At 36.7% G+C, this 24,038-nt stretch overlaps 1 protein-coding gene across 1 annotated transcript; it reads left to right on the top strand.

Annotated features, from left to right (window-relative positions):
• The first annotated feature begins 3,368 nt into the window (after positions 1–3,368).
• On the top strand, positions 3,369–23,934 carry LOC149828686 (KH domain-containing protein). Its single transcript, XM_090017684.1, has 7 exons — positions 3,369–3,904; positions 4,803–4,930; positions 5,010–5,195; positions 5,302–5,397; positions 5,919–5,990; positions 6,130–6,246; positions 22,413–23,934. Exons 1-7 carry the CDS (start codon positions 3,613–3,615, stop codon positions 23,652–23,654), a joined length of 2,133 nt encoding a protein of 710 aa, XP_089873810.1. The 5' UTR covers positions 3,369–3,612; the 3' UTR covers positions 23,655–23,934.
• Positions 23,935–24,038: the final 104 nt, after the last annotated feature.

Below are 24,038 nucleotides of genomic sequence, written 5' to 3'. Positions count from 1 at the left end.
GAATGAATCATGTGTGTGAACATGAATACGTTCTAACATGTATCATATTTATGTGTTGAATTATGATGTGACATATTATGCATGAGAAATTGAATCATCTATGACATGTTTCATACATAAAAATATATGTAGTAAAATCATACGTAAGGCACATTGTAATTGAATCATATATGAAAACATGTTATAAATGGATCATGCTATTATAAATGGATCATGCATGAGAGCATGTATAGATGAATCATGATATGATAGGATCATGCATGAAAGCAAATATAAATATATTATGTAGTATGCATGAGGGCATAGTTACAAGGTGACATATAACATGCATAAGAGCATGTAAGATTAAATCATGCATATGACATAAATTGTTTAATCATGCGTAAGGGCATGATCTATTGATATCGTGCATTAGAGCATGGGAAGGTTATCCTGTGATATAATGATATAAGAATGTGACATATGACTTAATAATAAAGATAACCTTAGATCATGGGTCTATTTGAGGCACCGGTAAAGCCAGACGCTTAGAGATGACTGGATTTTATTCCGATTTCATGAGATGGCTAGGTTTGTCCTGATCTTTTTGTCCTTCCAAGAGAGGGAAGTCCGGTACAAGCCTCGTGAGACATATTGAGTTTTTGAGGGCTGAAAACACCTCTTGTCCCCCTCCCACGAAGGTTAGAGGGCATGTTTACCAATGAGTTTTAGGTGGTAGTACCACAACTCTGTACAGTTAGAGATACATGCTTGATTTTTGCCAGTGATTTTTAGTTTGGCGTAGGCCAATACCTGAGATCATGAGTCTGTTCTCTCAACCACTGCATTACATGATTAAATCATTCAGGAAAGAACCAATTAAGCCATATGAGAGCAAATAAAATATAAAAAATAATAAATACTCTTATAGTTTTTTATGGATGTCTATAGTCTCTTTTATACTAGATGAGTCTGAATAAACAAGAGAAACAATGAATTAGATTTTTATAATCACTGTTATCATATGCATAAACATATAGATGTGAACATGTAGCGACTACTAAGGTTTGCATATATGATTGCATATGAATTTTATATGTGAATGAAAAAGACATGTTTATTGTCATGTGATTGACCTGTTGATGCAAGTCACAGACTTGTTAATGCATGTGAGATGTTTGTGTGTGTAAGAGACACAGAGAAAATGTCGATTTAGGGTCTGTTCATTATTTATCTTAATGCAAAAGTGCATTAATGTTCTGAGAATGAATATGAGAATTGATAATTCATAGAATGCATATTATAGCCATGAGTTGATACGAGTATGCTCTTTTGAGGAAAAAAATGTAAAAATTTATATTTTCATAGACTGTTATGTCTTATTGTACATGAAAGCATGCACGTATCAAGTACGCTGAGAGGGTTGAATGAAATTTCAACCTATTGGTCATATGCCTTCTTTTAAAAGCATATGATGTATTTATAAGAGACTCTAATAGCCTGAATTGTTTGAGAAGCATGTGTTGTGCTTCATGCTGGACATGATCAATGAGATTTGACCTAGTTATGTTTATGCAAATACATATGAATTGATATTGTCATTTATTTATGTGAATACTTGTCATGAATATGAATGAATGTAATCTTTAATGTCATGGATGAGAATGAATGCAATTTTGAATATATTGATGCAATTTACTTAATTATGAATGTCATAGAATGAATGATTATAAATGTGAATGAATGTTATGCCAATGTTTAGATGCGGATTTTCTTGACCCTCATTTTTTGTAAATGATGAGAATCACATTCTAATTGTGCCATTACAAACTTTATATGTATTCTTCAAGTTTAATTTTGGTTTTTCTTTGGGCAAGTGGTTGATGCCTCACAACATTACAGATAACCTCTTAAAGGACTGAGGCAAAGTGCAGGTTGCTGTGCGGTTGAAAGCTCTACTCTTACCTACTATGATCCCTTAAGTATCTAGACAATTTTGATGGTTATAAACTTATAATAATTTAACCGTGTTATTTATAGATCTTTACATTTAAAGACTTGTAATATTTTAAAATGAGAATATTTATGAATTTTGTCTTTCTACTTATGCGATAGTTGTGGTTATGATTTTGAAATTTTAAATATTTATATTACTCTTCAATTGTCTTAAATCTTAAATAAATCCTGTCTTCCACATTTTCTTACATGTGAGGATTCTTAGAATAATAACCCTAACCGAGTTGTATTTATGGATGATTCAATACTAGATCTGATATTGAGAGGATAATATATGCTCGTGGTTGCATTCAGATGGATAGTCAAGTATTTAGAACGGTTGAAATATAATCAGAAATAAACTCGTTGATATATTACTCTCGAGAATCATACAAAACTTTGTAACAAATAGAAAGTTTTAAATCTTTTTTAAAATTTTGGGTTTGAAAAAATTTTAATTGATGTACAATTTTTATTGGACATTCTTTCATAGATTTTACACCTTGCAAATCTAGTTGCATTTTTCACACTCTTGCATAGAGCACCAAAACAACCATATCTAATTCAAAACCTTTTAGAAAATTAGAAGCATGAATACACCATGGCATCAAAAGCTTCCATGTAGTTATGGTCCATTATTGTTCACATCATATTTTTTAAAGAACCCATGTAGATTGATAGAAATCATGTCATGTTCTATTTTTACTGAATATGATATACGGTTAGCCATGGATATGGATAGATATTGATATATGATTTCTGGTTATCATATATCTTTTCACTAGCAGGAGAAATGCATAAAGCAACACCAGAAACCAACACAAAAAATGAGACGGGAGAAAGACATAATGAAATGCAAGAAACAATTTATTGAAGTAAATGAAGTAAAAATTTTGAAGATCTAAAATTTTGAAGATCTAAAATTCAGGAACTGTAAATACCTTTTTTATTAAAAGAATTGAAATTTAAAATTTCTAGTATTTAGAGCTAGCTGATTCTCAATTGACATTCACGTTCCCCTCTACTTTTCTCTCTCCAACATAGTCCAAATTTGTTTAAACCTTGCCATGTCACGTAACTGTCTCCTCGTCTCGGACGACATCCTTCTTCCAAACAGAACCTAACAAGTTTGCAAGGAAGTGAGGTGGTTTTCAGCAATTGTTAAAAGAAAAAAAACATAGCGGTTTTGATGCCGTTCATCGCTGTAGACTCTTACATCCGGTTCAGCCAATCATGATCCGGACTTAGCCCACAAAAAGGGACATGCCCTAAAGGGCGGTAAATTCTAAGGACTCTTTTGTCTTTGAACGAAGAAAAAGGGGAGAAACTCGTCATTTCCCACGCACTAAATAGTTAATGCCAACTATAAAAGTTCTCCTCCCCTAGGGTTTACCGTAACAAGATAAATCTTGAGAGAGACAGAGGGAGAAACCCTAATTCCCTTCCCTCTCCTTCGTCAGCCCTCATTTCTCCCTCGTCATCTAGGGTTTCCTACCCTCTACAAATCCCATTCTCGGGTTTGTGAACGTCCTAGACTTCTCGTCTTCGCTCTTCTTCATCTCGCCCTTCGGGTTGCGGATCTTCGTCTAGGGTTTCCTTCGCTCTTCATTCGCGTTTAAGAGTTTCTGAATCGCGAAGATGTCGGACGATCTGCAGTACGCGTCGCGGGCGGACAACAAGAGGAAGTTCGACGACTCCCTGAACCCTCCGACGTCGGTTCCCCCTCGGCGGTCTACCGGTTTCTCGGCACCGATCACCTCCCCGACTTCCGATTCCCAGGCGCCGCCTTCCTACAACAGCGTCCCTCCGCCGGTCGACGAGATCCAGCTCGCGAAACAGAGGGCCCAGGAGATAGCTGCTCGGCTTTTCAGCAACGCTGAGGCGAAGAGGCCGCGCGCTGAGAATGGCGGTGCTGATGATGGCGGTGGAGGTGAGGCGTTGGTTCTCTGGAATTGATGGTTGTTTTTTAGTTCTTTTTATTGTTGCTTTGGGTTTCGAGTGATGCTGAAACCATGGTTCTCATGTTTTGTCTTTTTGTAAAACTTGCTTAGAATATCTTGTTTGGTTTCGTAGTTTCTAGATCTGTCTTGATTTTAGGGTTTATGTTGTTTAGGATACTGAGCAAGATTACACAGATTTTGCATTTTTATCACATTGTTAATTATCTGCAAAATTTGTAGACCTTTGCTATTCTTAGTGTCGCTTATAGATACTTTAAGTCAATCTTTTAGCTTTGCGTTATGCTTTGTGGTTCATTGGTTTTAATTTTGCGAGTTTTAGTTTTGAGTTTTAGATTTCTATTGTGTTTAGGCTTCCGGGTGTGCGCAATATTTGCAGAATTTATGCATATATTGATTTCTTAATTATATTTTGGCGTTATATTGGATCACTATGGTTTTTGTTCTCCGTGAATGGTGCGAACCACAAAGAATGTGACTACTGTTGTTTTTCATCTGAAAATTGATTGATCATTAGGCATTAAGCAAATAGGTTCTCGTGTCAATAGTGTTGACTTTGAATTTTGTTTCGGTGTCTCGTTGCTCTTGTTATTGACTTTAAGGTTTAGGGTCCTTCCTTTTGTAGGGTTGGGTTGGGAACATGCGAACTTGATTACAGTGTTTTAGTTTAGCATATTGTTTAATCATTTTTAGGGTGACTAGTAAGTTAATCTCTCTAGGACTTGTATCGGCTTCAGTGTTAAGGTTTTATTTTTTTCATGCTTCGTTGGGTGCTAATTGTTTTCAATCTTCGCAGTGTGGCAATTTTCCCTTTGCATTTTTTGCAGCCATTCAAGAAGTTTCATGTCCCTTGCGTCTTATTCTTTCCAGATTATGCTCCGAAACCATCAGGCTTTCCAATCTCCAGTTCACAGTCTGGATCACTTGGCCTTGGTTCACAGACGGGTTCATATGGCTATCAGGGTACCAGTAAAAAGATAGATATACCTAATGGAAGGGTAACACTCATCTGTGTTACATCTGTATGTAACTATTTGATCAGGGATGTTATTCATCTTTTAAATTCTTGGCAATCAGGTTGGGGTGATTATCGGAAAGAGTGGTGAGACAATCAAATACCTTCAACTTCAGTCAGGAGCAAAGATTCAAGTGACCAGGGATATGGATGCTGATCCTAATGGCTTAACTAGACCTGTAGAACTTACGGGTACTCCTGAGCAAATAAGCAAGGCTGAACAGCTGATAAATGATGTCCTGTCAGAGGTATTAATTTGTAAATAATGTCTTTGTTTATCTAATGTTATTTTTCTATGTTTTCTGTTTATGATTTAATATAGTTCCTCATATGCATGATTCAATACCGATTCAGGCAGAAGCAGGGGGCTCTGGCATACCTGGTACACGAAGATTCAATTCTGTGACACCTGGAACTGAGCAATTTGTTATGAAAGTTCCTAACAATAAGGCAAGCTCTTGCTCTTCCTTTTTTTTGTAGTAGGGGTTGGAGGGGGGGGGGTGTGGGCACTTAGTCCAGATCACTGTCACCAAAATTGCTGATATTTTGAAAATGTCACAATATTATCGGCTATTTCAAGGTAAGCCAATAATATCGGGAATATATCACAATATTTTCAAAATATCACGATAATATCACAATATTTTTTGAGATTTTTTTAATTTTAAGTCCTATTTTTTGTTTGCTTTATATTTTAAAATCTTTTAACACATGTTTCTTTATATTTTTGAAAGAAAAATAATGCAAACCTTATTATTTTCTTAGTTTTTTTTATTATTTATATTTTTTTCAATTTTCAAACTTCTGAGATTTTCCCGAGATATTTCTGAGATTTATCAACTTTTGAAAATCTATCCGAGAAATACCCTTGCTGAGAAATGATCTTTACTGATACATGTGACTATGGTCCAGATTATTTGGTATCTTGAAATTTCTTTTCCTAATGATGATGGTGATTGCCTTTTAAACAGGTTGGTTTGATCATTGGTAAGGGTGGCGAAACTATAAAAAATATGCAGAGCAGGTCTGGAGCTCGTATTCAGGTCTGTGATTTCTCATATACAGGATAAGTGTTATTTACTGTGCACACAAACACACATGGACATGCATGTGCTGCAAGGTCTTTCATGGTTTGCTCATAACGGGCCATGTGTTACATGTGGTTCTTTCTTACTGTTGCAGATTATTCCCCTTCATCTTCCTCCTGGTGATCCCTCAGCCGAGAGAACAGTTCAGATGGATGGCACCAAGGAACAAATTGAAACTGCAAAACAATTAGTCAATGAAGTTATCAGTGATGTATGTTGTGGCTTTTTAGTTTCTTCTTTTCCTTCGATAAGGATGTGTATAAGCATTTAACTATTTATACATTTTGTGGCCGTCACTCCAATTTCAAATTCCTCCATTTAGGCATGGTTAGATTGTTCTGTAAATTTCATTAATCTTTATTGTCATGTTCACTTTGCATTCATTGCAGACTAACAGTGGTAACAAAACAAAGTGGGCAATGCCTTTGCTCGGTCTCCTTTTTGTCTGCATCTGATAACTTGGTTGATGGTTGTAATCTTTACTGATTAGGAATTTTGCTATATTAAATTCTGGGGTACTGTTATTATATGCCACTTTTTTCTGTTAGTTCTATTTTGTTAGTGAGAAAAATAATTGCCAGACTACGAAGTTTGACTGTGAAACGTGCTGCAACTATGCTTCACTACTTGTAAAGTGATAGTTTATTCCTATGCAGGTCAACTCAACTTTTTTATTCTTTAAGTGTCCTTGACCCTGCAAAAATGGTTAACATATATATTTTGTATTGATATTTATAATTTTTTGTGCGGGTGTATTCTATGTAGTCAAAAGCGCTAGGCAGTGCCTAGTCGGTATGCCACTAAAAAGATTAGTCGATGACTAGTCGGACTAGTCAGTACCCCAATTAAAATATAAAAAAATATACAAAATATGCATATAAATATGTTTAATTCTTTTGCTAATAAAATGTTTTCATTACACATACAAAATTACACATGCTTTCACAAAATATATTAATATACATAACCAGAATATACATATATATAATTGTCCACACACACACACACACACATATATATATATTCAATTATTCATAACATATTCAGTACAATCAACAAAATATGCTTTCAGCCTTTCACAATAACACATACATATATACATTAGAAACAAAGTAACACACATATAAAAAACATAATCAATTAAAGTTAAATGTGCATGCTTTCAATGTTTTAAATAAAAAATCCCAAAAGCAAACACACACACACACACATATATTAACTAAGCATGTTTTCATCATTTCACAAAACAAATCACACAAATACACACATATCTATGTCACATGGGTGTGGGTGCGGGGGTGCGGCACTTTCAAAAAACTTGGGTGCGGGGGTGCAGCAAAAATAATATATATATATATATATATATAATATAAATTTTAAGTTTTAACAGTTAACAAATAACAACATTTACCCAACATGAACATCTATAAATAAAACCATTTTTTTCGTAAAATCCAACGTGAACCTCTGTAAAAAAATCTGATTCTCGTTGCTTTAGAACCCAACATGAACATCTATAAATAAAGCCAGATTTTTCCTTAAAATCCAACGTGAACCTCTGTAAAAAAATCTGATTCTCGTTGCTTTAAAACACAACGTGAACATCCTTAAATAAAACAATTTTTTTTCCTAAAATCCAACGGGAACCTCTGTAAAAAAAATCTGATTCTCGTTGCTTTAGAACCCAACGTGAACATCTATAAATAAAACCAGATTTTTCCCTAAAATCCAACGTGAACCTCTGTAAAAAAAATCTGATTATCGTTGCTTTAAAACCGAACGGGAACATCTATAAATAAAATCAGATTTTTCAACACCTAAAATTACAGGTTTTTCATCAATCTAAATGAGAGAGATTGAAGGAGAGAATGAGAGAGTGAGAGAGGATGCATACCGGACGGTGTCACTCGAGGTCGTCGTCGGCATCGGGGTTGGGAGACTGGTCGTCGCCGGCATTGGGGTCGGGTCGTCGCACAGTCAAGGTCGTGAGGAGAGGTCGGAAGGAAAGGTCGACCCTTCTTTATCGGGCTTCATTTTTTTAAAGTCCAAACATTGGACAGTTATGACCCTAGGTGTGTTGACCGCAACTAGGGTCAGGTTGACCGCACCAGGTGCCGCACCCGCATGCGCACCCCCGTCGCGTCATGTCGACGCGGGTGCGGCACCTGGTTGGCCGAATCCCTGTGACTTAGACACATATATGTATAATTATATATATATATAAAATAACAGAATATATAAGAATAACAAATGACTAAAATGCCCTTGTGCCTAGGCATGGGCAGCTTAGTCGCTGACTAGGCACCTTAGTTGGTACCTAGTCTACAAAATTGGTACCTTTTAAGGTGCCCACCTAGGAATTGCAAAGCCTAGGCGTTTTACTTACGCCTAGACCGACTAAGCGGATTAGTCGGTGCCTAATCGGTACCTAGTCTACAAAATTGGTACCTTTTAAGGTGCCCGCCTAGGAATTGCAAAGCCTAGGGCATTTTACTTACGCCTAGACCGACTAAGCGGACTAGTCGGTGCCTAATCGTGGCTTTTGACTACATAAGGTGTATTTCCATTCTTTTAGTACTGGTGGCTTATGTACAGTGTTTTTTAAAAATAGTCTCCAGGAGATGGGTATTATTTTTATGTTTTTAATTTATTTGTCGTGTAACATATTGGATATTCTTTTTGTGAGCATCACACCAAGGGATTTATTTATATTCAATTCACCATAATCACTGGAAAGTGGGCACTTTTGTGCCATTTTAAAATTTATTACCCAGGAGGTATTGCCATTCATGTGTTAGATTTCCTTTGTGCTAATATTTTAATCCAAAAAATAGTAAAGGATCCAGTATGTGCAGTTTGCCAGTTTCTGAAGAGCTCTATTGCATCAATAATGCAATCAGCATATATCAAGTTATCAACATATATATGTGGTGTATACTCTATTGGTACATTTGTCTCTTTGTATTTTGGTGTCCTAACTTCCAACTGCTATTGGCTATCGAAATGATGGAGCTTCAGCATACCTCTATATCTTTATATCATCCTCTTATTTTTCTTTTTGGAAATCTGTGATTTTTTGCTTCTGTATTATTTCATTGTCTTTCATTACAGGACATGTGAGACGATATAAGCAAACATTTTCCTGGCATTGTGAATTGCTTCATGATACCGATTGCAAAGTCCTAACTACTTGCATTTTGTGTTCGTGAAATCCTACCTTGGCTAATCTGTTTCCAAGCGGGTTTTTTTGGAGGGATTATCACAGTGCAATTTTTATATCATCTTTACCCAGATATCTACTGATTGACTTTGTTTCGATTTTCTGGCTGACATCTTTTTGTCCACCTTTGAGTTCTATGATGGTATTTCTTGCTTGAACTTTCCGTCGTTCAGCATATTATTTTATTATCTATATGTCTGTGACGTATTTTCCATACACTGTTGAATAATCTAAGACCCTTGCACATCAAAACAATCTCCATGCACCTGGATAGCGATGAGTTACATCCCATCTACTGGAGCTTCCAGATTACAAAATGTTTTGTAATTCCTTTCTTTTCAACTGCCAATTTTATTCTTTAAGTTTTTTTTGTTCAAATCCTATCCTACATTGTCCTCGGCTACTTAACATAGTGTTGTTCAAATCCTATCCTACATTGTCCTCGGTTACTTAACATAGTGACTGCTTGCTTGCACTTTTATATGTATCTTTATGCTGATCGTTTCTGATACTCTGTTGTTTCTTCTGTCCAGGTCTCTTAATTTTCTGTTTTTTATCTTTTTCTTTCTAATATTCTATTTTGTCATACTTGCTTGTTCTATATTGCTATGTTCTACTTAAATATTTACTTCTCATCATCTTGTTTCATCTTAAGTTCAGTCCTTACCTGTTATACTTGTTCACAGTATCACTTTTGTTGAATTATGACTGATGAAATCGACATTGCTTTTTAAATATCTGAAATTTGCGAACCTTTCTTTTAGCATGAGTGAAAGAGCCAAGCAGCATCCCTGGTTGAAGATATGGGTCTCTATTATTTGTTTCTTTCAGCAGTGCGTCCTGGTTGAAGATATGCCTTGCTTTGCAAATTTTAAACCATAGTCACAAATATTGGCAAAATATTCAATTTCTCAAGATAAAATCGTGATATGATAAAAAAATAATTTTTTACTATTTAAATGCAAAATATTGAAAGTATCGGTTTAATTAAATATCTTGCGATTTTATTGTGAGTTTTTTAAAACAAGCACAATAAACATGTGAAATATTTCTTCACATGACAGGCAAGCCTTCAATGCCGTAAATCATCCTATGCTGCCTGCTTTGCTAGTATTAAATGCTACGCAAGATTCAATGCTGGGATGCCCATGGGCTGGGGTAGGCTTATGTGAATGAAAAGAGGGATGTTCCCTCCCTTCTATAAGCTGAGGGGGTCCTCCCACTGCCATTACATTCGATATGGGACTATTCTAATAGTTCCTATTAAAGTGGTAATGTGGTATACCCATGTAAGTGATGCAAATAAATGCCCTAACACACTTAATGCCTTTGCTTTGGCTAAAACCAAACCCCTTCCCCACTCTCTCATCTCAATATATATATTTTACTTTTTACATTTTTGTTTTACCAAGATTTTCCTGAAATTTTTCTGAGAAAAACCCATTATCTGAAAATCTCCCGAGAACAAGATTTGTGACTATGTTTTAAACTAATGTGTTTATTCATTTCTCTTTTCAAATCTATACTGCTTATAAAGGAAGGATGAGGGGCATCAGGGAACAAAATAGATCAATGGTTTAACAATTTCAAAATGACGAAGCCATTTACGATGGATTGTATGTCATTTCTTAATTTGTTCCAAACTTTTTAGTTTTAGAAAAGATTACCCCCACCACGAACAGGCAGCTATGCACTTTATTTAAAGGTTTTCAGCATTTTGGTCAAATGCCCTCTACAACTTGATCTCATTTTCACGTTGCCATGCTCTCTCTCTCTCTCTCTCTCTTTGAGAATACCATGAAGAAGAATAAAGCGAGACAGAGTATGAAGGGAAAATCCTAACTTAGTTACTAGACAAGTGTCTGTCCTTATGGTAGTTGTGTATAGAGTTGGGATCTTTTTATACTCTAAAAGTACATGGGTTTTATTTGAATTTGTGTGTAATCTAAATGTTTCTTTCTGGGATGAATTTAGATTTACTTTTCAATACCTTTTATTTTGTGGCTTTATGAATATGATCCATATAATTCAGCATTTAGTACATCTTTAGTTTTACACGTCTTACATGTTTTCATGTTTATGTTCTGCTTGTATTGTTTTATGTTATTATTTCTTGACACATAATTATTGTCTCGTTCAGTGTGTCTAGCTAATTGAGGTTATTTTTGGTTGGCAGTTCAGTCTGTTATTAAACAAGCAGACTTATATTAACATGCTAAATTTCTATTGTCTTTGTGTTTCTGGGATAACTGCTGTCTATGTGTGATCCATCAGCTTCCCCTCTCTGTGTTTTATACCTCTGTGTGCTGTTGTGATATGGTTTGCGAATGGGGCTATACCAAAAAACCTGATGTGCCTGTTGATTATTTTATATGATTATATCTCAGCTCTTTTTTTATCTGTATATTGAATGTACAGAAAGATAGAAAAATGTAATCTCATATTCTGTAGGAGGCACTGTCTTTAAGTTTCATATATTCGGTTGACATTCCAATAGTTGCTTTATCTTGTGTATTAGTGTTGAAAGTTATTGTGAGCCATTTATATGGAGGTTGTAACTGGTCTCTTTTTCATTCATTATGTTGAAATGGGCTGTCAAGATCTGGATCTGAGCTATCCATAATGATGCCATATCATTTTTCCCTATTTGCCTATTTGTCCATTTTTTTGTGAATTGTTTTCCTGAGCATTCTGGATTTAACCTGTTATATCTAAATCTTTTATGCACATTTTCTTATATGATATTGGATCTTAAAGTTGATATGGTGGGGTTGGGTTTTCTCTTTAAAGTGGTTTGTATATAGAATTGGGAGTGGCCTCTGTAAAGTGAATGTCAAGGTATTAATGTATCTCAGCTGCTGACCTGTCTGGTATCTGCAACATTGTTAAATACCTGCAAGTTTCTTGATGGAAATGTGATTGATGTCCAGCTGGATCTTTACATGGATATGGTTTGATATTTGAGATTATAAAGCTGCAGAATTAGTGGTAGTATTTTTCCTTTGGTTATATACTTGCAGTTAGCTGCTGGATGAGTTCTCACTGACAGTGGATGATGGGAAGTCGTGTGTAGGGGTGAAAATATCAGGTGCAATATGATTGCACAAATATTTGTGCATTAAGCACCTGATCACCCTCCATCTTGGGGATAGACCCTGTCAGTTGTGGGGTCCAAGGCTTGAATGAGGGCAGTAGGACCATTGTGCTTGTAAGTTTATGATATTTGCTAGATTTTGGTCAAAGGAATTGCATGGGTATTATTTGTGATGTTTGCATCTCTGGATAAGAATTTTAGCATCATGGGATAGCTGAAAATAGTTATCCCTTTGCCACTGGCTCTTCTTCCCACAGATTTTTATTCTGCAATCTGCTTCCTTGATTTTATGTATTACTCACTGCCCAGGCTGAATCATCCTTAGTCATTTCTAGAGTTCTGGTTATCATATTAGAAATTGTTTCGATGAGGCCTACATGGTGCAGGATGAAACTACAATTGGTATTTCCATAGTGCAATTCTGGTATGGTCTTCAACCTTAACTATGTATTCTGATTGGGAAGCTATTAGTCTTGTGATAATGCAGAAGGCTGTGGACTGCTGAGATTTTTATTATATTATGACTGTTATAGGTCTCTCTACTGATGAATCACTCATCTTGCAAATTCTTGATGTCACTAGAAAAGAATAATGTCCAAGCCCCTCAACAAATTCTTTATTTGGTCAAGGACCAAGACATTATGATTTTTTCTTCTCTTTCTCTGTCCTTGAATGCTGATGTGACAGTAAGATTATCTAGTTCAATGGCACTGTGTTGGACTCTTGAATGTTTTTCATTTCAATTAATCTTTATTTGAACTTCCGCTATTGTTCTAACATGAGTTTACTTTCTTAAAGAGACAAGCTGAGTTGTAAAATTCATATTATATTTCTAATTGACAACCTTATTTCTGCCTATTGGTTTGTGTTGATGTTAGTGCTTACCTTTCTGATACTCATTATTGTAGGGGTGTCAACGGGTTGGGTTTGGTTCGGATCCAGGTGGAACCAGACTTGGACCAAATTTTTGGGTATGGTATTGGGTCCGGACCTGGGTCTAATTGGATCTACTACAAGAGAAACCATACCTGGACCTGATAAGAACTACATGAACCATACCCGGACCATACCCGGTAAAATAATATTTTTTACCATTTTTACATTGAAAAATTACGGGTCTTAATTGGAACTCAGGTTGGGCCTGTGTCTGGTATAAAATTTCACAAACCATACCCGGTCCATGTATCAATTGGACCTTCGGGTCCAGATCTGGGTCTTAATCGGGTCTTCTTATTTGTCACCATACCTGGGTCGGGTCCGGGTAAATCTGACCCATTGACACCCCTATTATAAAGGAAGCATTTTATAGATTATCATTCCATCCTTATTGGCTTGGGACAGAGTATTTGTTTTTTGCGTACAGGAGGTGCTCTTTTTTAGAGATAGCTATCCAAGTATTCAGAAGCTTTCACAAACATGATTAAAATATTTTGTAAGATATACAAATATCTTGGCCATCCTAGTTTATGATGCAGTTAGTTGTGTCTGGTTGTTTAGTGTACCAGATCTGTTATCTCTTTTGTCTATTTGCTCTTTGTTTGAGATAGCCATCCCAAGTATTCAGAAGCTTTCACAAACATGATTAAAATATTTTTGTAAGATATACAAATATCTTGGCCATCCTAGTTTATGATGCAGTTAGTTGTGTCTGGTTGTTTAGTGTGCCAGATCTGATCTCTCTTTTGTCTATTGTTCTCACTGACAACACCAAACCGCCTCTCTAGTCTTGACTATTATCTCTGCATGGCAAGAGCTTAGGCACTACGCAATGCAACACAGATCTAATATTGTGAAATATGGGCATTATGAAGTAAAAGCAAATAGAAAAAATTTGTGCACATTAAGAAAATTTAAATTGTGAAGTATTGAATGGAACCAATAATGCAAAAATCTTTGTGGTAGATGTTGAGAATTAAAAAGCTATTTTTTGTGGGTTTTGTGAATGGGTGATACCTTTACTCAGGGCATTTGATCATTTCATAGATGTAGGTGTTTCAAGGGTACTTGCCATACCGTGGAGAGCATCTGTAGCTTTCTCCTTGCATGAGGGAGTGGGGCAGCTTGAGATAAAGGAGTTTTAATATATTGGTATGAGTGCACTTGTCATTCTTCAATGTTAAAGCATACTTCTGAACAATGTCATAATTATTGCTAGTGACGTTGAGGATGTATAACATTGTCTACCAATCTATGTCACCTGGGTACGGGTACGGGTACGGGTACGGGTACGGGTACGGGTACGGGTACGGGTACGGGTACGGGTACGGGTACGGGTACGGGTACGGGTACGGGTACGGGTACGGGTACGGGTACGGGTACGGGTACGGGTACGGGTACGGGTACGGGCACATGCACGGGCACGGGCACGGGTACGGTACGGGTACATGCACAAGCACGGGTTGTAATGAAATGGTCTTCCACAGATGCACGAACAACCAAACAAGTGCCTATTGGAGACACTATAAGCTTGACCCTTAAAAGGGTATACATGGAAGAACACGAAAAATAAATAATATTTTATTCAAGCACAAAAATGCTTAAGAAGCATGAAGTTACATTATTGAGGGGGAACACCTCTATTTATACAAAATGGAAGGGAAAGTGGAGAGCTCATTTGAGTTGTTTGGACCCTTGTCCAATGGCTCTAAATATAGCCGTTGGACAAGGGTCCAACGATTATATTGTAGTCAAGTTCCAACTAGGAACTTGACTAAACAATATATCTAGTTCAAATTGAACTAGATATTTAAGAAATAGAAAATAAAGAAAAAGAATATATATATATATATATATATATATATATATATATATATATATATATATTAGACTTTATTTTTAACACTCCCCCTCAAAATTACGGGACAACGTGCAAAAGTTTGTTGAAGAGGAAGTGAAATATGGAAGCAACGAAAGGCTTGGTGAAGAAGTTTGCTAATTGATACTTTGGTGTAACATATGGCAGATCGATGATTCTATGTAAGTACTCCTTTCTGACATAGTGACAGTCCATCTCAATGTGTTTGGTGTGCTCATGAAACGTTCAGTTGTTTGGAATGTAGATGACACTTTTGTTGTCACAATACGTTTTTGACGCTTGCGTCGCTTCAGCTCCCATATCTACTAGCAATCGTTTGAGCCAAACAACTTTCATAGTGGTGGCTTCCATGACTCTGTATTTAGCTTCGGTAGAGGAAAGTGATACCTTTTGTTACTTTTTGCACCTCCACGAAATCAAGGATTCACCTATGAACACACAAAAATCAGTGGTTGAGTTGCCTATTATTGGGGTCACTTTCCCAATCAACATCAGTATATGTAATTAAATTTAAGGTTCCATTACTTTTGGTTGACTTTGTATACACACCTACCGTTTATAGGTTTCTTACTCGGATGAATATCTTGGATAGTTCAGGTGTTGGCCTTTTGTGACTAGACGCGCCTTATACCTTTCCAAGGTTCCATTACTTTTGGTTGACTTTGTATACTCACCTACCGTTTATAGGTTTCTTACTCTGATGAATATCTTGGATAGTTCAGGTGTTGGCCTTTTCTAATGCATCAAATTCTCTTTTCATGGCTTCTATCCATTTTATATGATTTTTGGCTTGAGAATATGATGACGGTTCAATGTATGATTGTATTAATGCAATGATTGCCTTTTATGTGGGTGAAAAGGATTCGTAAGACACAAATTTTTGGGAGGTCTAAAATTTCTAGATGTCCTTCTCGGTGAAACATTTGAGTATTTTTCTAATGCACATGGAAGATTTTGCTCTCTACGTCTTGAATATTGTAGACTATGGATTTGCTTTTCATTATCATCATTTCCAACAATAATAGGACTTTGATCATTGTTAAAGTCACATTCAAAATCACATTCATTGGATTTTGAAGTTAGATCAATTAAAAAGGAATATTCAATGACATCCTTGATTTTTTGAATTCAAAGAAGCTTTCTTTTTTAAAAAAAGATACATTTCTTGACACATAATTTTTCATTTTGTTGAAAGTCAAAACACCTGTAGTTTTTTTATTATCATCATATCCCAAAAGGCACATGGGATTGCATGAGGAGAGAGTGTCGTTTTTTGTTGGTAAAAACAAAACATTTGGATCCAAAGATTCTTAATTTAGAATAATCTTGAGTTGAATTGACAAGTTTTTCTATTGGAGTTACATTCTTTAACGAGGAAGATAACATCCTATTGATGAGGTAGGTGACAGTTGGGACCGCTTCAGCCCAAAAACTTTTTGGAATTTGATTTACAATTAGCAAGGTCCTAATAGTTTCCATAATGTGTCGATGTTTACGTTCGACTAGGCCATTCTGTTATGGAGTGCGTGGACATGATCTTTGATGTGTAATGCCATATAAATTGAGATAGTCATTGAATTCTTTGGACATACACCCTCCCTTTGAATCGGTGTGAAAAATGGAAATATCATTTTGAAACTTATTTTTAACCATTTTATAAAATATTTGAAAGTTGGCAAAAACTTCGGATTTATGTTTAAGAAAATAAATCTAAGTATGTCTAGAATATCCATCAATAAAAATGACAAAATATGCAAAACCACCTTTGGAGATAACTGGTGTAGGGCCCCAAACATCTGAATGTATTAACTCAAGTGGTCGTGAAAAAACAAAAGTTCTAAAAAATGGTAATATTTTTCTTTTGCCAAGAATGCAGTTTATACATGAAAAAGTTTTAGAATTACAAAATTTTTCCAAACTTGGAAAATATTGAATTTTAGACGTGAGGATGGCCAAGTCTTTTGTGCCATAAATCCAATTTTAATTTTTCAACATTATAACAAAATGCATTCTTGGGCAATTCCAAAAAGTTCATGTAATACAGTCCCCATTCTCTATGGCCTTTCTCAATCAACTTTCTTGACTAGCGATCCTATACCCAACAACCATGAGAAGAGAATGATATATTACATCTATAGTCAGATATGTGCGAAACCGATAAGAGATTAAATTTAGTTAGACGATATATCTAACTTCTAGAGTAACAAATTTTTTAGATTTTTGAAAATTTTCAAAACATCCTACTCCTTTTATTTATTTGCCATCGATTGTAAAAACCTTTGACACACTTGAGTTATTTTTAAGGCATTCGGATAGGCAATTGACATTCGGGGTCATGTGAAAAGAAGCACCAGAATCTAAAAACCAATGAAAGTTACTTGGATTGGAGAAAGATGCAATAGTTGTTTCAGTTGAGGCTTCAATTGAGGAAGATATCTCTTTGAGAAGAGGTTGAAGAATTTTCAATAATTGAGCCATAGATACAGGTTCATCTTGATCTTTTGACTCGGATTCAACAAATGCAACAGATGCAACTCTTTTTTCTTCTATTTTTTTTTAACTTTGGACATTGAGGCCTATGACGCCCCAGTTCATGACAATGCTGGCAACTGACTTCTTTTGTCAAAGTCACCATATTGCCTTCCAAAATGAGGCGGCTTGTAAGTGCGTGTATGATTTCTCGATCTACACACAGTTAAAACTGAGCCATCATCAACTTTTGGAGTACTTTTTCTAAATCTATTTTCCTCCACAGTGCTCTTCTATAATATCAACAATAGAAGCAAATTTTTCACGATGTAAAAGAGCCGATTTGGTTGATTCAAACTTTCGGCCTTAGACCATTCACAAGTTACTCGAAATGTTCCATATCGAGTTGCTTTTGGTGAAGCTCGATATCTTCAGCATAATGCCATTTGGGCTCAAGAAGAGCCAACTCTTCCCAACATTTGGACAACTCGTAATATTCTCGAATAGTTTTGTCTTTTTGAGTCATTGTCCGAACTTTGTTTTGTAAATTGCACACATGTGCAATATCTTTAAGAGAATACATATTTTAAGGTATTCTCAAGCCTTATCGACATGCTCAAACTTAGCAAGACTAGAGCATTTTTAATGTCTACACTATTAATTAGCCATGACATAATTTTCCCTATCGTTCACTCTTTTCATTAGTGGCTAACGCCTTGCTCTTCTCCTCTTTCGTTAGAGGAACCTCTTTATCACCCTCTTTCTTGGTAAGAGATAATTTAGGTTTCAAATCAAAACCATCCACTATACCTCATAATCTTTTTTCCCAAATGTGGTGCTTCATAATCGAAGCTCACGTTACATAATTAGTATCATTTAGCTTTATGGGTACGATGAAGATCTTATCATTGTCATCCATCTTTTAGAAGGCTAAGAGAGGAATATATGAGAGAAGAGCGAGAAAAAAGAGTAGACGAGAATAAGAGAGGATACAAAACCAATTTTTGTAGCACAAGTCCTCCTTCCTTCAAACAAATCTTCTTGAGCCAAGAACAAGGTGATGAAACACCTTTTGCAAGTGAGACATGGAAATTTAGGCGGAAGCGCTCCAAGATCTATGGTTTTCGTAGCTCTGATATCATTTAATGAAATGGTGGTCTTCCACAAATGCACGAACAACTCACAAACAAGTGTCCATTGAAGACACTATAAGCATGACCCTTGAAAGGGTATAAATTGAAGAATACTTGAAAAATAAATAATATTTTATTCAAGCACAAAAATGCTTAAGAAGCATGGAGTTACATACATTATTGAGGGGTGACACCCCTATTTATACAAAAGGGAAGGGAAGGGAAGGAAAGGAAAGGAGGAGAGCTCATTTTGAGCTCTCCTTAGAGTCGTTTGGATGCTTGTCCAATGGCTCTAAATATAGCGCCCTTGGAGGACAAGGGTCCAATGATTATATTTTTAGTCAAGTTCCAACTAGGAACTCGACTAAACAATATATCTAGTTCAAATTGAACTAGATATTTAAGAAATAGAAAAAAATAATTAAATATATATATATATATATATGTTACACTTTATTTTAACACTGGTACGGGTACGAGTACGTGTACGAGTACGGTTTCATCGGGTACGAGTATGGTTTCATGTACGGGTACGGGTACGGGTACGTAAGGTGCTACATGGCAATTCCAAAAAATGTGAATATGGGGATTCAACTATATATATATATATATTAAATATCACATAAATACAAAATAAATTCAAAATAAACTGAATATAATCTAAATATATTATATACTGAAAATATACAACAACAAACAACAACTACGCCTTTATCCCAAAACAATTGGGGTCGGCGATATGAACTATGGGGATTCAACTATATATATATATATATTAAATATCACATAAATACAAAATAAATTCAAAATAAACTGAATATAATCTAAATATATTATATACTGAAAATATACAACAACAAACAACAACTACGCCTTTATCCCAAAACAATTGGGGTCGGCGATATGAACTAACAAAGAAAATCATTCTGGGTCTTCCACATGAATCCTTCTCCTCCATTCATTTCTATCCAATGCCATGTCCTCGGTGAGGTTCAAAGCATTCATATCCTTTCCTATCACCTCCATCCATGTCTTCCTAGGCCTACCCCGACCTCTTTTAACTAATATATTTTCCCATTTCTCCATCCTTCTAACTGGAGCATCATTATGCCTTCGTCGAATATGTCTAAACCACCATAAACGATTCTCTCTCATCTTATTTTCAATGGGTGCAACGCCTACTTTCTTACGTATCTCCTCGTTCCGAATCTTATCTTTTATTGTATTTCCACACATCCATCTCAGCATACGCATCTCAGCTACACTCATTTTGAATATGATGTCTCTTGGCAGCCCAACATTCCGTACCATATAGTAAAGCGGGCCTAATAGTCGTCCTATAAAACTTTCCCTTCAACTGCAATGGCATTCTATGATCGCACAACACTCCAGTTGCACTCTTCCATTTCATCCACCCAACCTTTATCCTATGATTTACATCTCCATCAATTTCTCCGTACTTTTGAATGATAGATCCCAAATATTTGAAAGAATTATCCACCGGTATTTCTTGCTCACCAAGCTTCACTACACTCCCATCTCTATTTCGTTGCTTACTAAATCGACATTCCATGTATTCTGTCTTACTCTTACTCAACTTAAAACCTCTTGCTTCCAATGTCTGTCTCCATAATTCTAACTTAGCATTAACCCCAGCTCTAGACTCATCAATCAAAACAATATCATCAGCAAACAACATACACCACGGCACATTTTCTTGAATTGATCTCGTAAGCTCATCCCTCACTATAGCAAATAGGAAAGGGCTTAAATCAGATCCTTGATGTAACCCAACCGTTGTAGGAAAATTGGTTGTCACCCCTCCACAAGTGCAGACATTGGTTACTACTCCTTCAATTATACTAATGTACTTGAGAGAAACACCTTTCTTCATCATTGTCCACCAGAGAACGTCCCTAGGTACTCTATACTGAAAATATGAAGTTATAAATTATAAATTGAATACAAGCTTGTATGTACTGAGCGTAAAATGGCGTGTCCGGGTGTTGATGTGTGTCAACACGGTGATACGTTCAGTGTTCGGGTATCATAGCTACCAGCTAGCTTCATTTTTAACCAGCTAGGATTGTGCGTTCCCTTCTCTGGGCTGTTTGTACATTCCCACTTTTTTGTGGTTTAAAAACTATGCTGCTTTTGATGTACTTGCATACCCAAATGAAAAAGCTTCTTGTTGCTTTTAGCTTCCTCATTGTTCATCAAAAATATTATCGCTTCTTATTTCGAAACTTGGGCTCCTGTTTTATGGGAGGCATTTTTATTAATACAGATGATGTTTATACCGTTCTGTTGACGTCTGTTCTGTGTTCTACACTGCAATATCCTAGTAGTAATCCACAAATATCTCAGTCTATTGTGAAATGGCTTCTGTCTGAGGTGTTGGTCTTTCATATAATGGTGAGGTCTCTTGGTCTTTTGCATAATGGGGAGGTTTCTTTATCAATTTTTTGAGAAGCTTGTTTGATTTATCTGAAATTGATTTTGTTCTTTATGAAATTGGAATTTGATTATCACAGTTGTAGATTAAAGTTTAAGCCCTTTGTGATTTTTGTTAGATGATTGTATTTGGAGTGTTACATTCCAACCAGTAAGAATTGTTAGGGATTGTGAGCCCAATAATGTCAAAGAATGATTCTGCAATTGCTGCTGAACAATGTAAAATAAAAGGCATCACTGGTAGCTGTTTTTATCAGTTAGTTTCAATATTACTGGAGTGGTAACTGCACAACTGAAAAGGGATGGCTGAATGGCTCTAGTTTTCTGCTGGACAGTAACAATGAACCTTTTGGTGTTCACCTTTAAATTGTTGGAGAATTAAAAGCCTTTGGGCCTCAGCAAAACTATACACATTGAGGTTTGGTCATGACACTTTTGCAGATATACCAGTCATAAAGTTGCTCGTGTCAAAGAAACTCATTTCCCTTCTTTTAGAAATGAAGCACCGTTTGTTTGCTGTTCTGCTAATCGAATTTTGCACTGCTGTCATAATTGTGCTTTTATTAGGTTGGATTTGAATAATAGAAGGCTGAGGTTTTGGGTTATAGATTTGTCATGCATTGCTTTGGATCCTCTGTGCTTGGTTGTGTCTGCAGATTTTTCTTCAATAGAAATAGAAACTGTAACTACTGTCTAACATTGATGATTCATTTGGCTGATGACTCCTTCCTGCTTAAGTGTTCTGTAACTTCGATTGCCACGTTTAGTACAATAAGTGGTTATACTGAGGTTGTCTGTGGTTTATATTGTAGCATGAACCTACCTGCACATATTTTCTCATCTCTTAGGGTTGTATTATTCGGTGTATCTTGGTTAAATGTTGTTTCTCATGCTATATATAATTAGAATATTTCAGAGGTTTTTCTTTCACAAATCATTTCTGTCCAAGTGGGCGTGGGTGGGGGAATCTGATGGTGAGCTCGTTTGTTGATTTCTTCTCGAGGTTTGTAAGTAGGGTACTCGTGTGATTAATATATTGTTTATGATCATCCAGTTATGTTTTATTTTCTTGTGCCATGTTACTCTCATGATTTGGTGTGACTGACATGTTGGTGATAATTTGCCCTGACTTGATGTTTTCTTATGTTATAGTTTGTTTCTGGTTCATATGTTTTCTCTCTTTTTTATGCAGAATCGCTCGAGGAATCCCACTATGGGAGGCTACGGTCAACAAGGTTACCAAGCACCGCGACCACCAACTAGTTGGGGTCCCCCTGGGCCTCCACCAATGCAACAACCAGGTTATGGCTACATGCAACCTGGAGCTTATCCTGGGCCCCCACCCCAGTATAATATGCCACAACCACCTTATGGAAGCTATCCCCCACAACAAACATCAACAGGATTCTCTTCTGGCTGGGACCAAACTCCTGGTGCATCTGCTCCACAGAGCTCTCATGGTGATGGCTATGATTATTACAACCAGCAGCAGCAACAACAACCGGCACCTGGGGGATCCATTGCTCAGGCTGATAACACTGCTTATGGTTATGGCCAGACTCAACCAGGAAGTTACAACCAGCAACCATCTTATGGTGAATCTGGCTACTCTCAGCCACCAGTTGGGCAGCCACAAGCTTATGGTCAGGATGGTTACGGTGGCTATCAGGCACCTGCTGCACAACCAGCATATGGGCAACAGCCGACAAATCTGCAGCCAGGCTATGATCAGCAACAAAGTTACGGCTCCACACCTTCCTATGGAAGCAAAGACGGATCTGTCTCTACTTATGGATCACAAGTTCCCACCCAAGTTCCCCCTTCTCAAACTCCCCCACCTGCTTCACAACCACCTGCTGTTGGAGCGCCATCACAAGGATATAGCAGTCAACCACCATCTGCTGCAGCAAGCTATCCTTCTCAAGCACCTAACCAACCTGGTTATGGGATGCCACCTTCTTCTCAGCCTGGCTATGCAACCCAACCTCCTGCTCAGCCAGGTTATGGACAGTCACCACTAGCTCAACCCAGCTATGGTCAGCAGCCAGCTGCACAGAAGCCTCCTGGTCAGATAGTATATGGACAAACCCCAACCTCTCAAGGAGGATATCCTGCACCTGTGCAACCAGGTTATGTACATTCACAACCTACCCCAGCACCAACTGGCTATGCACAGCCTGATCCTAGTAATCACCGAGCTGCACCGACAAGCTTTGGGTCATCACAGGGCACATATGGACAACAGCCGTATGGGGCACCTGCACCCTCACAAGCAGGCTATGGGCAACCACCATATGGTGACTCATACAATGCTTATTCACAGCCACCTGTTTATGCTGGAGAGAGCAATGCAAGTGGAAATGCACATAGTGGTTATGATGCGCCTCCAGGAGCACCACCTGCAGTGAAGACTTCACCGCAGAGTCAATCATAAGTTCTTGACTAATACATGCTTGAACGCTAATGTGGTATGTTTTATGAGGGGTTTTATCGTGCCTTGTTGGAGAATGTAGCTTCACTGGGTTAGGTTGGTTTTGGGTATGGCTGCTTGATATGAGAGGTATGTGGGATTTCTTTCATCTTAAGACATTTTAGGATCTTGTAGGTGCTATGCATGTGAACGGTTAAAAATGACCGTGATAGATATGTTTCGACTGCTTAAGGAAATTTGCTTCCTCCATGTTAATCTTTATCTTGAATCGTTTGTTTCTTTGGCATTTTAGGAAGAGTTTGTGTTAATGTGTCATGTCATGCTTCTTTATCTTGAATCGTATTGAAAATCAAGATCATGTTTCTTTTATAGTCAAAAGGGGGTTAT

This window comes from Nuphar pumila, chromosome 9, assembly GCF_984573655.1.
Source record: "Nuphar pumila chromosome 9, dmNupPumi1.hap1.1, whole genome shotgun sequence".
Lineage (NCBI taxonomy): Eukaryota > Viridiplantae > Streptophyta > Magnoliopsida > Nymphaeales > Nymphaeaceae > Nuphar > Nuphar pumila.
This window is presented reverse-complemented; position numbering and strand designations above follow the sequence as displayed.

Bases quoted from the DNA above. Each gene is read 5' to 3' on its own strand.
- LOC149828686 (XM_090017684.1), top strand. From the start codon at position 3,613: ATGTCGGACGATCTGCAGTACGCGTCGCGGGCGGACAACAAGAGGAAG. The intron at 3,905-4,802 runs GTGAGGCGTTGG...TATTCTTTCCAG, and splicing joins TGCTGATGATGGCGGTGGAG to ATTATGCTCCGAAACCATCA. The intron at 5,398-5,918 runs GCAAGCTCTTGC...CCTTTTAAACAG, and splicing joins TGAAAGTTCCTAACAATAAG to GTTGGTTTGATCATTGGTAA.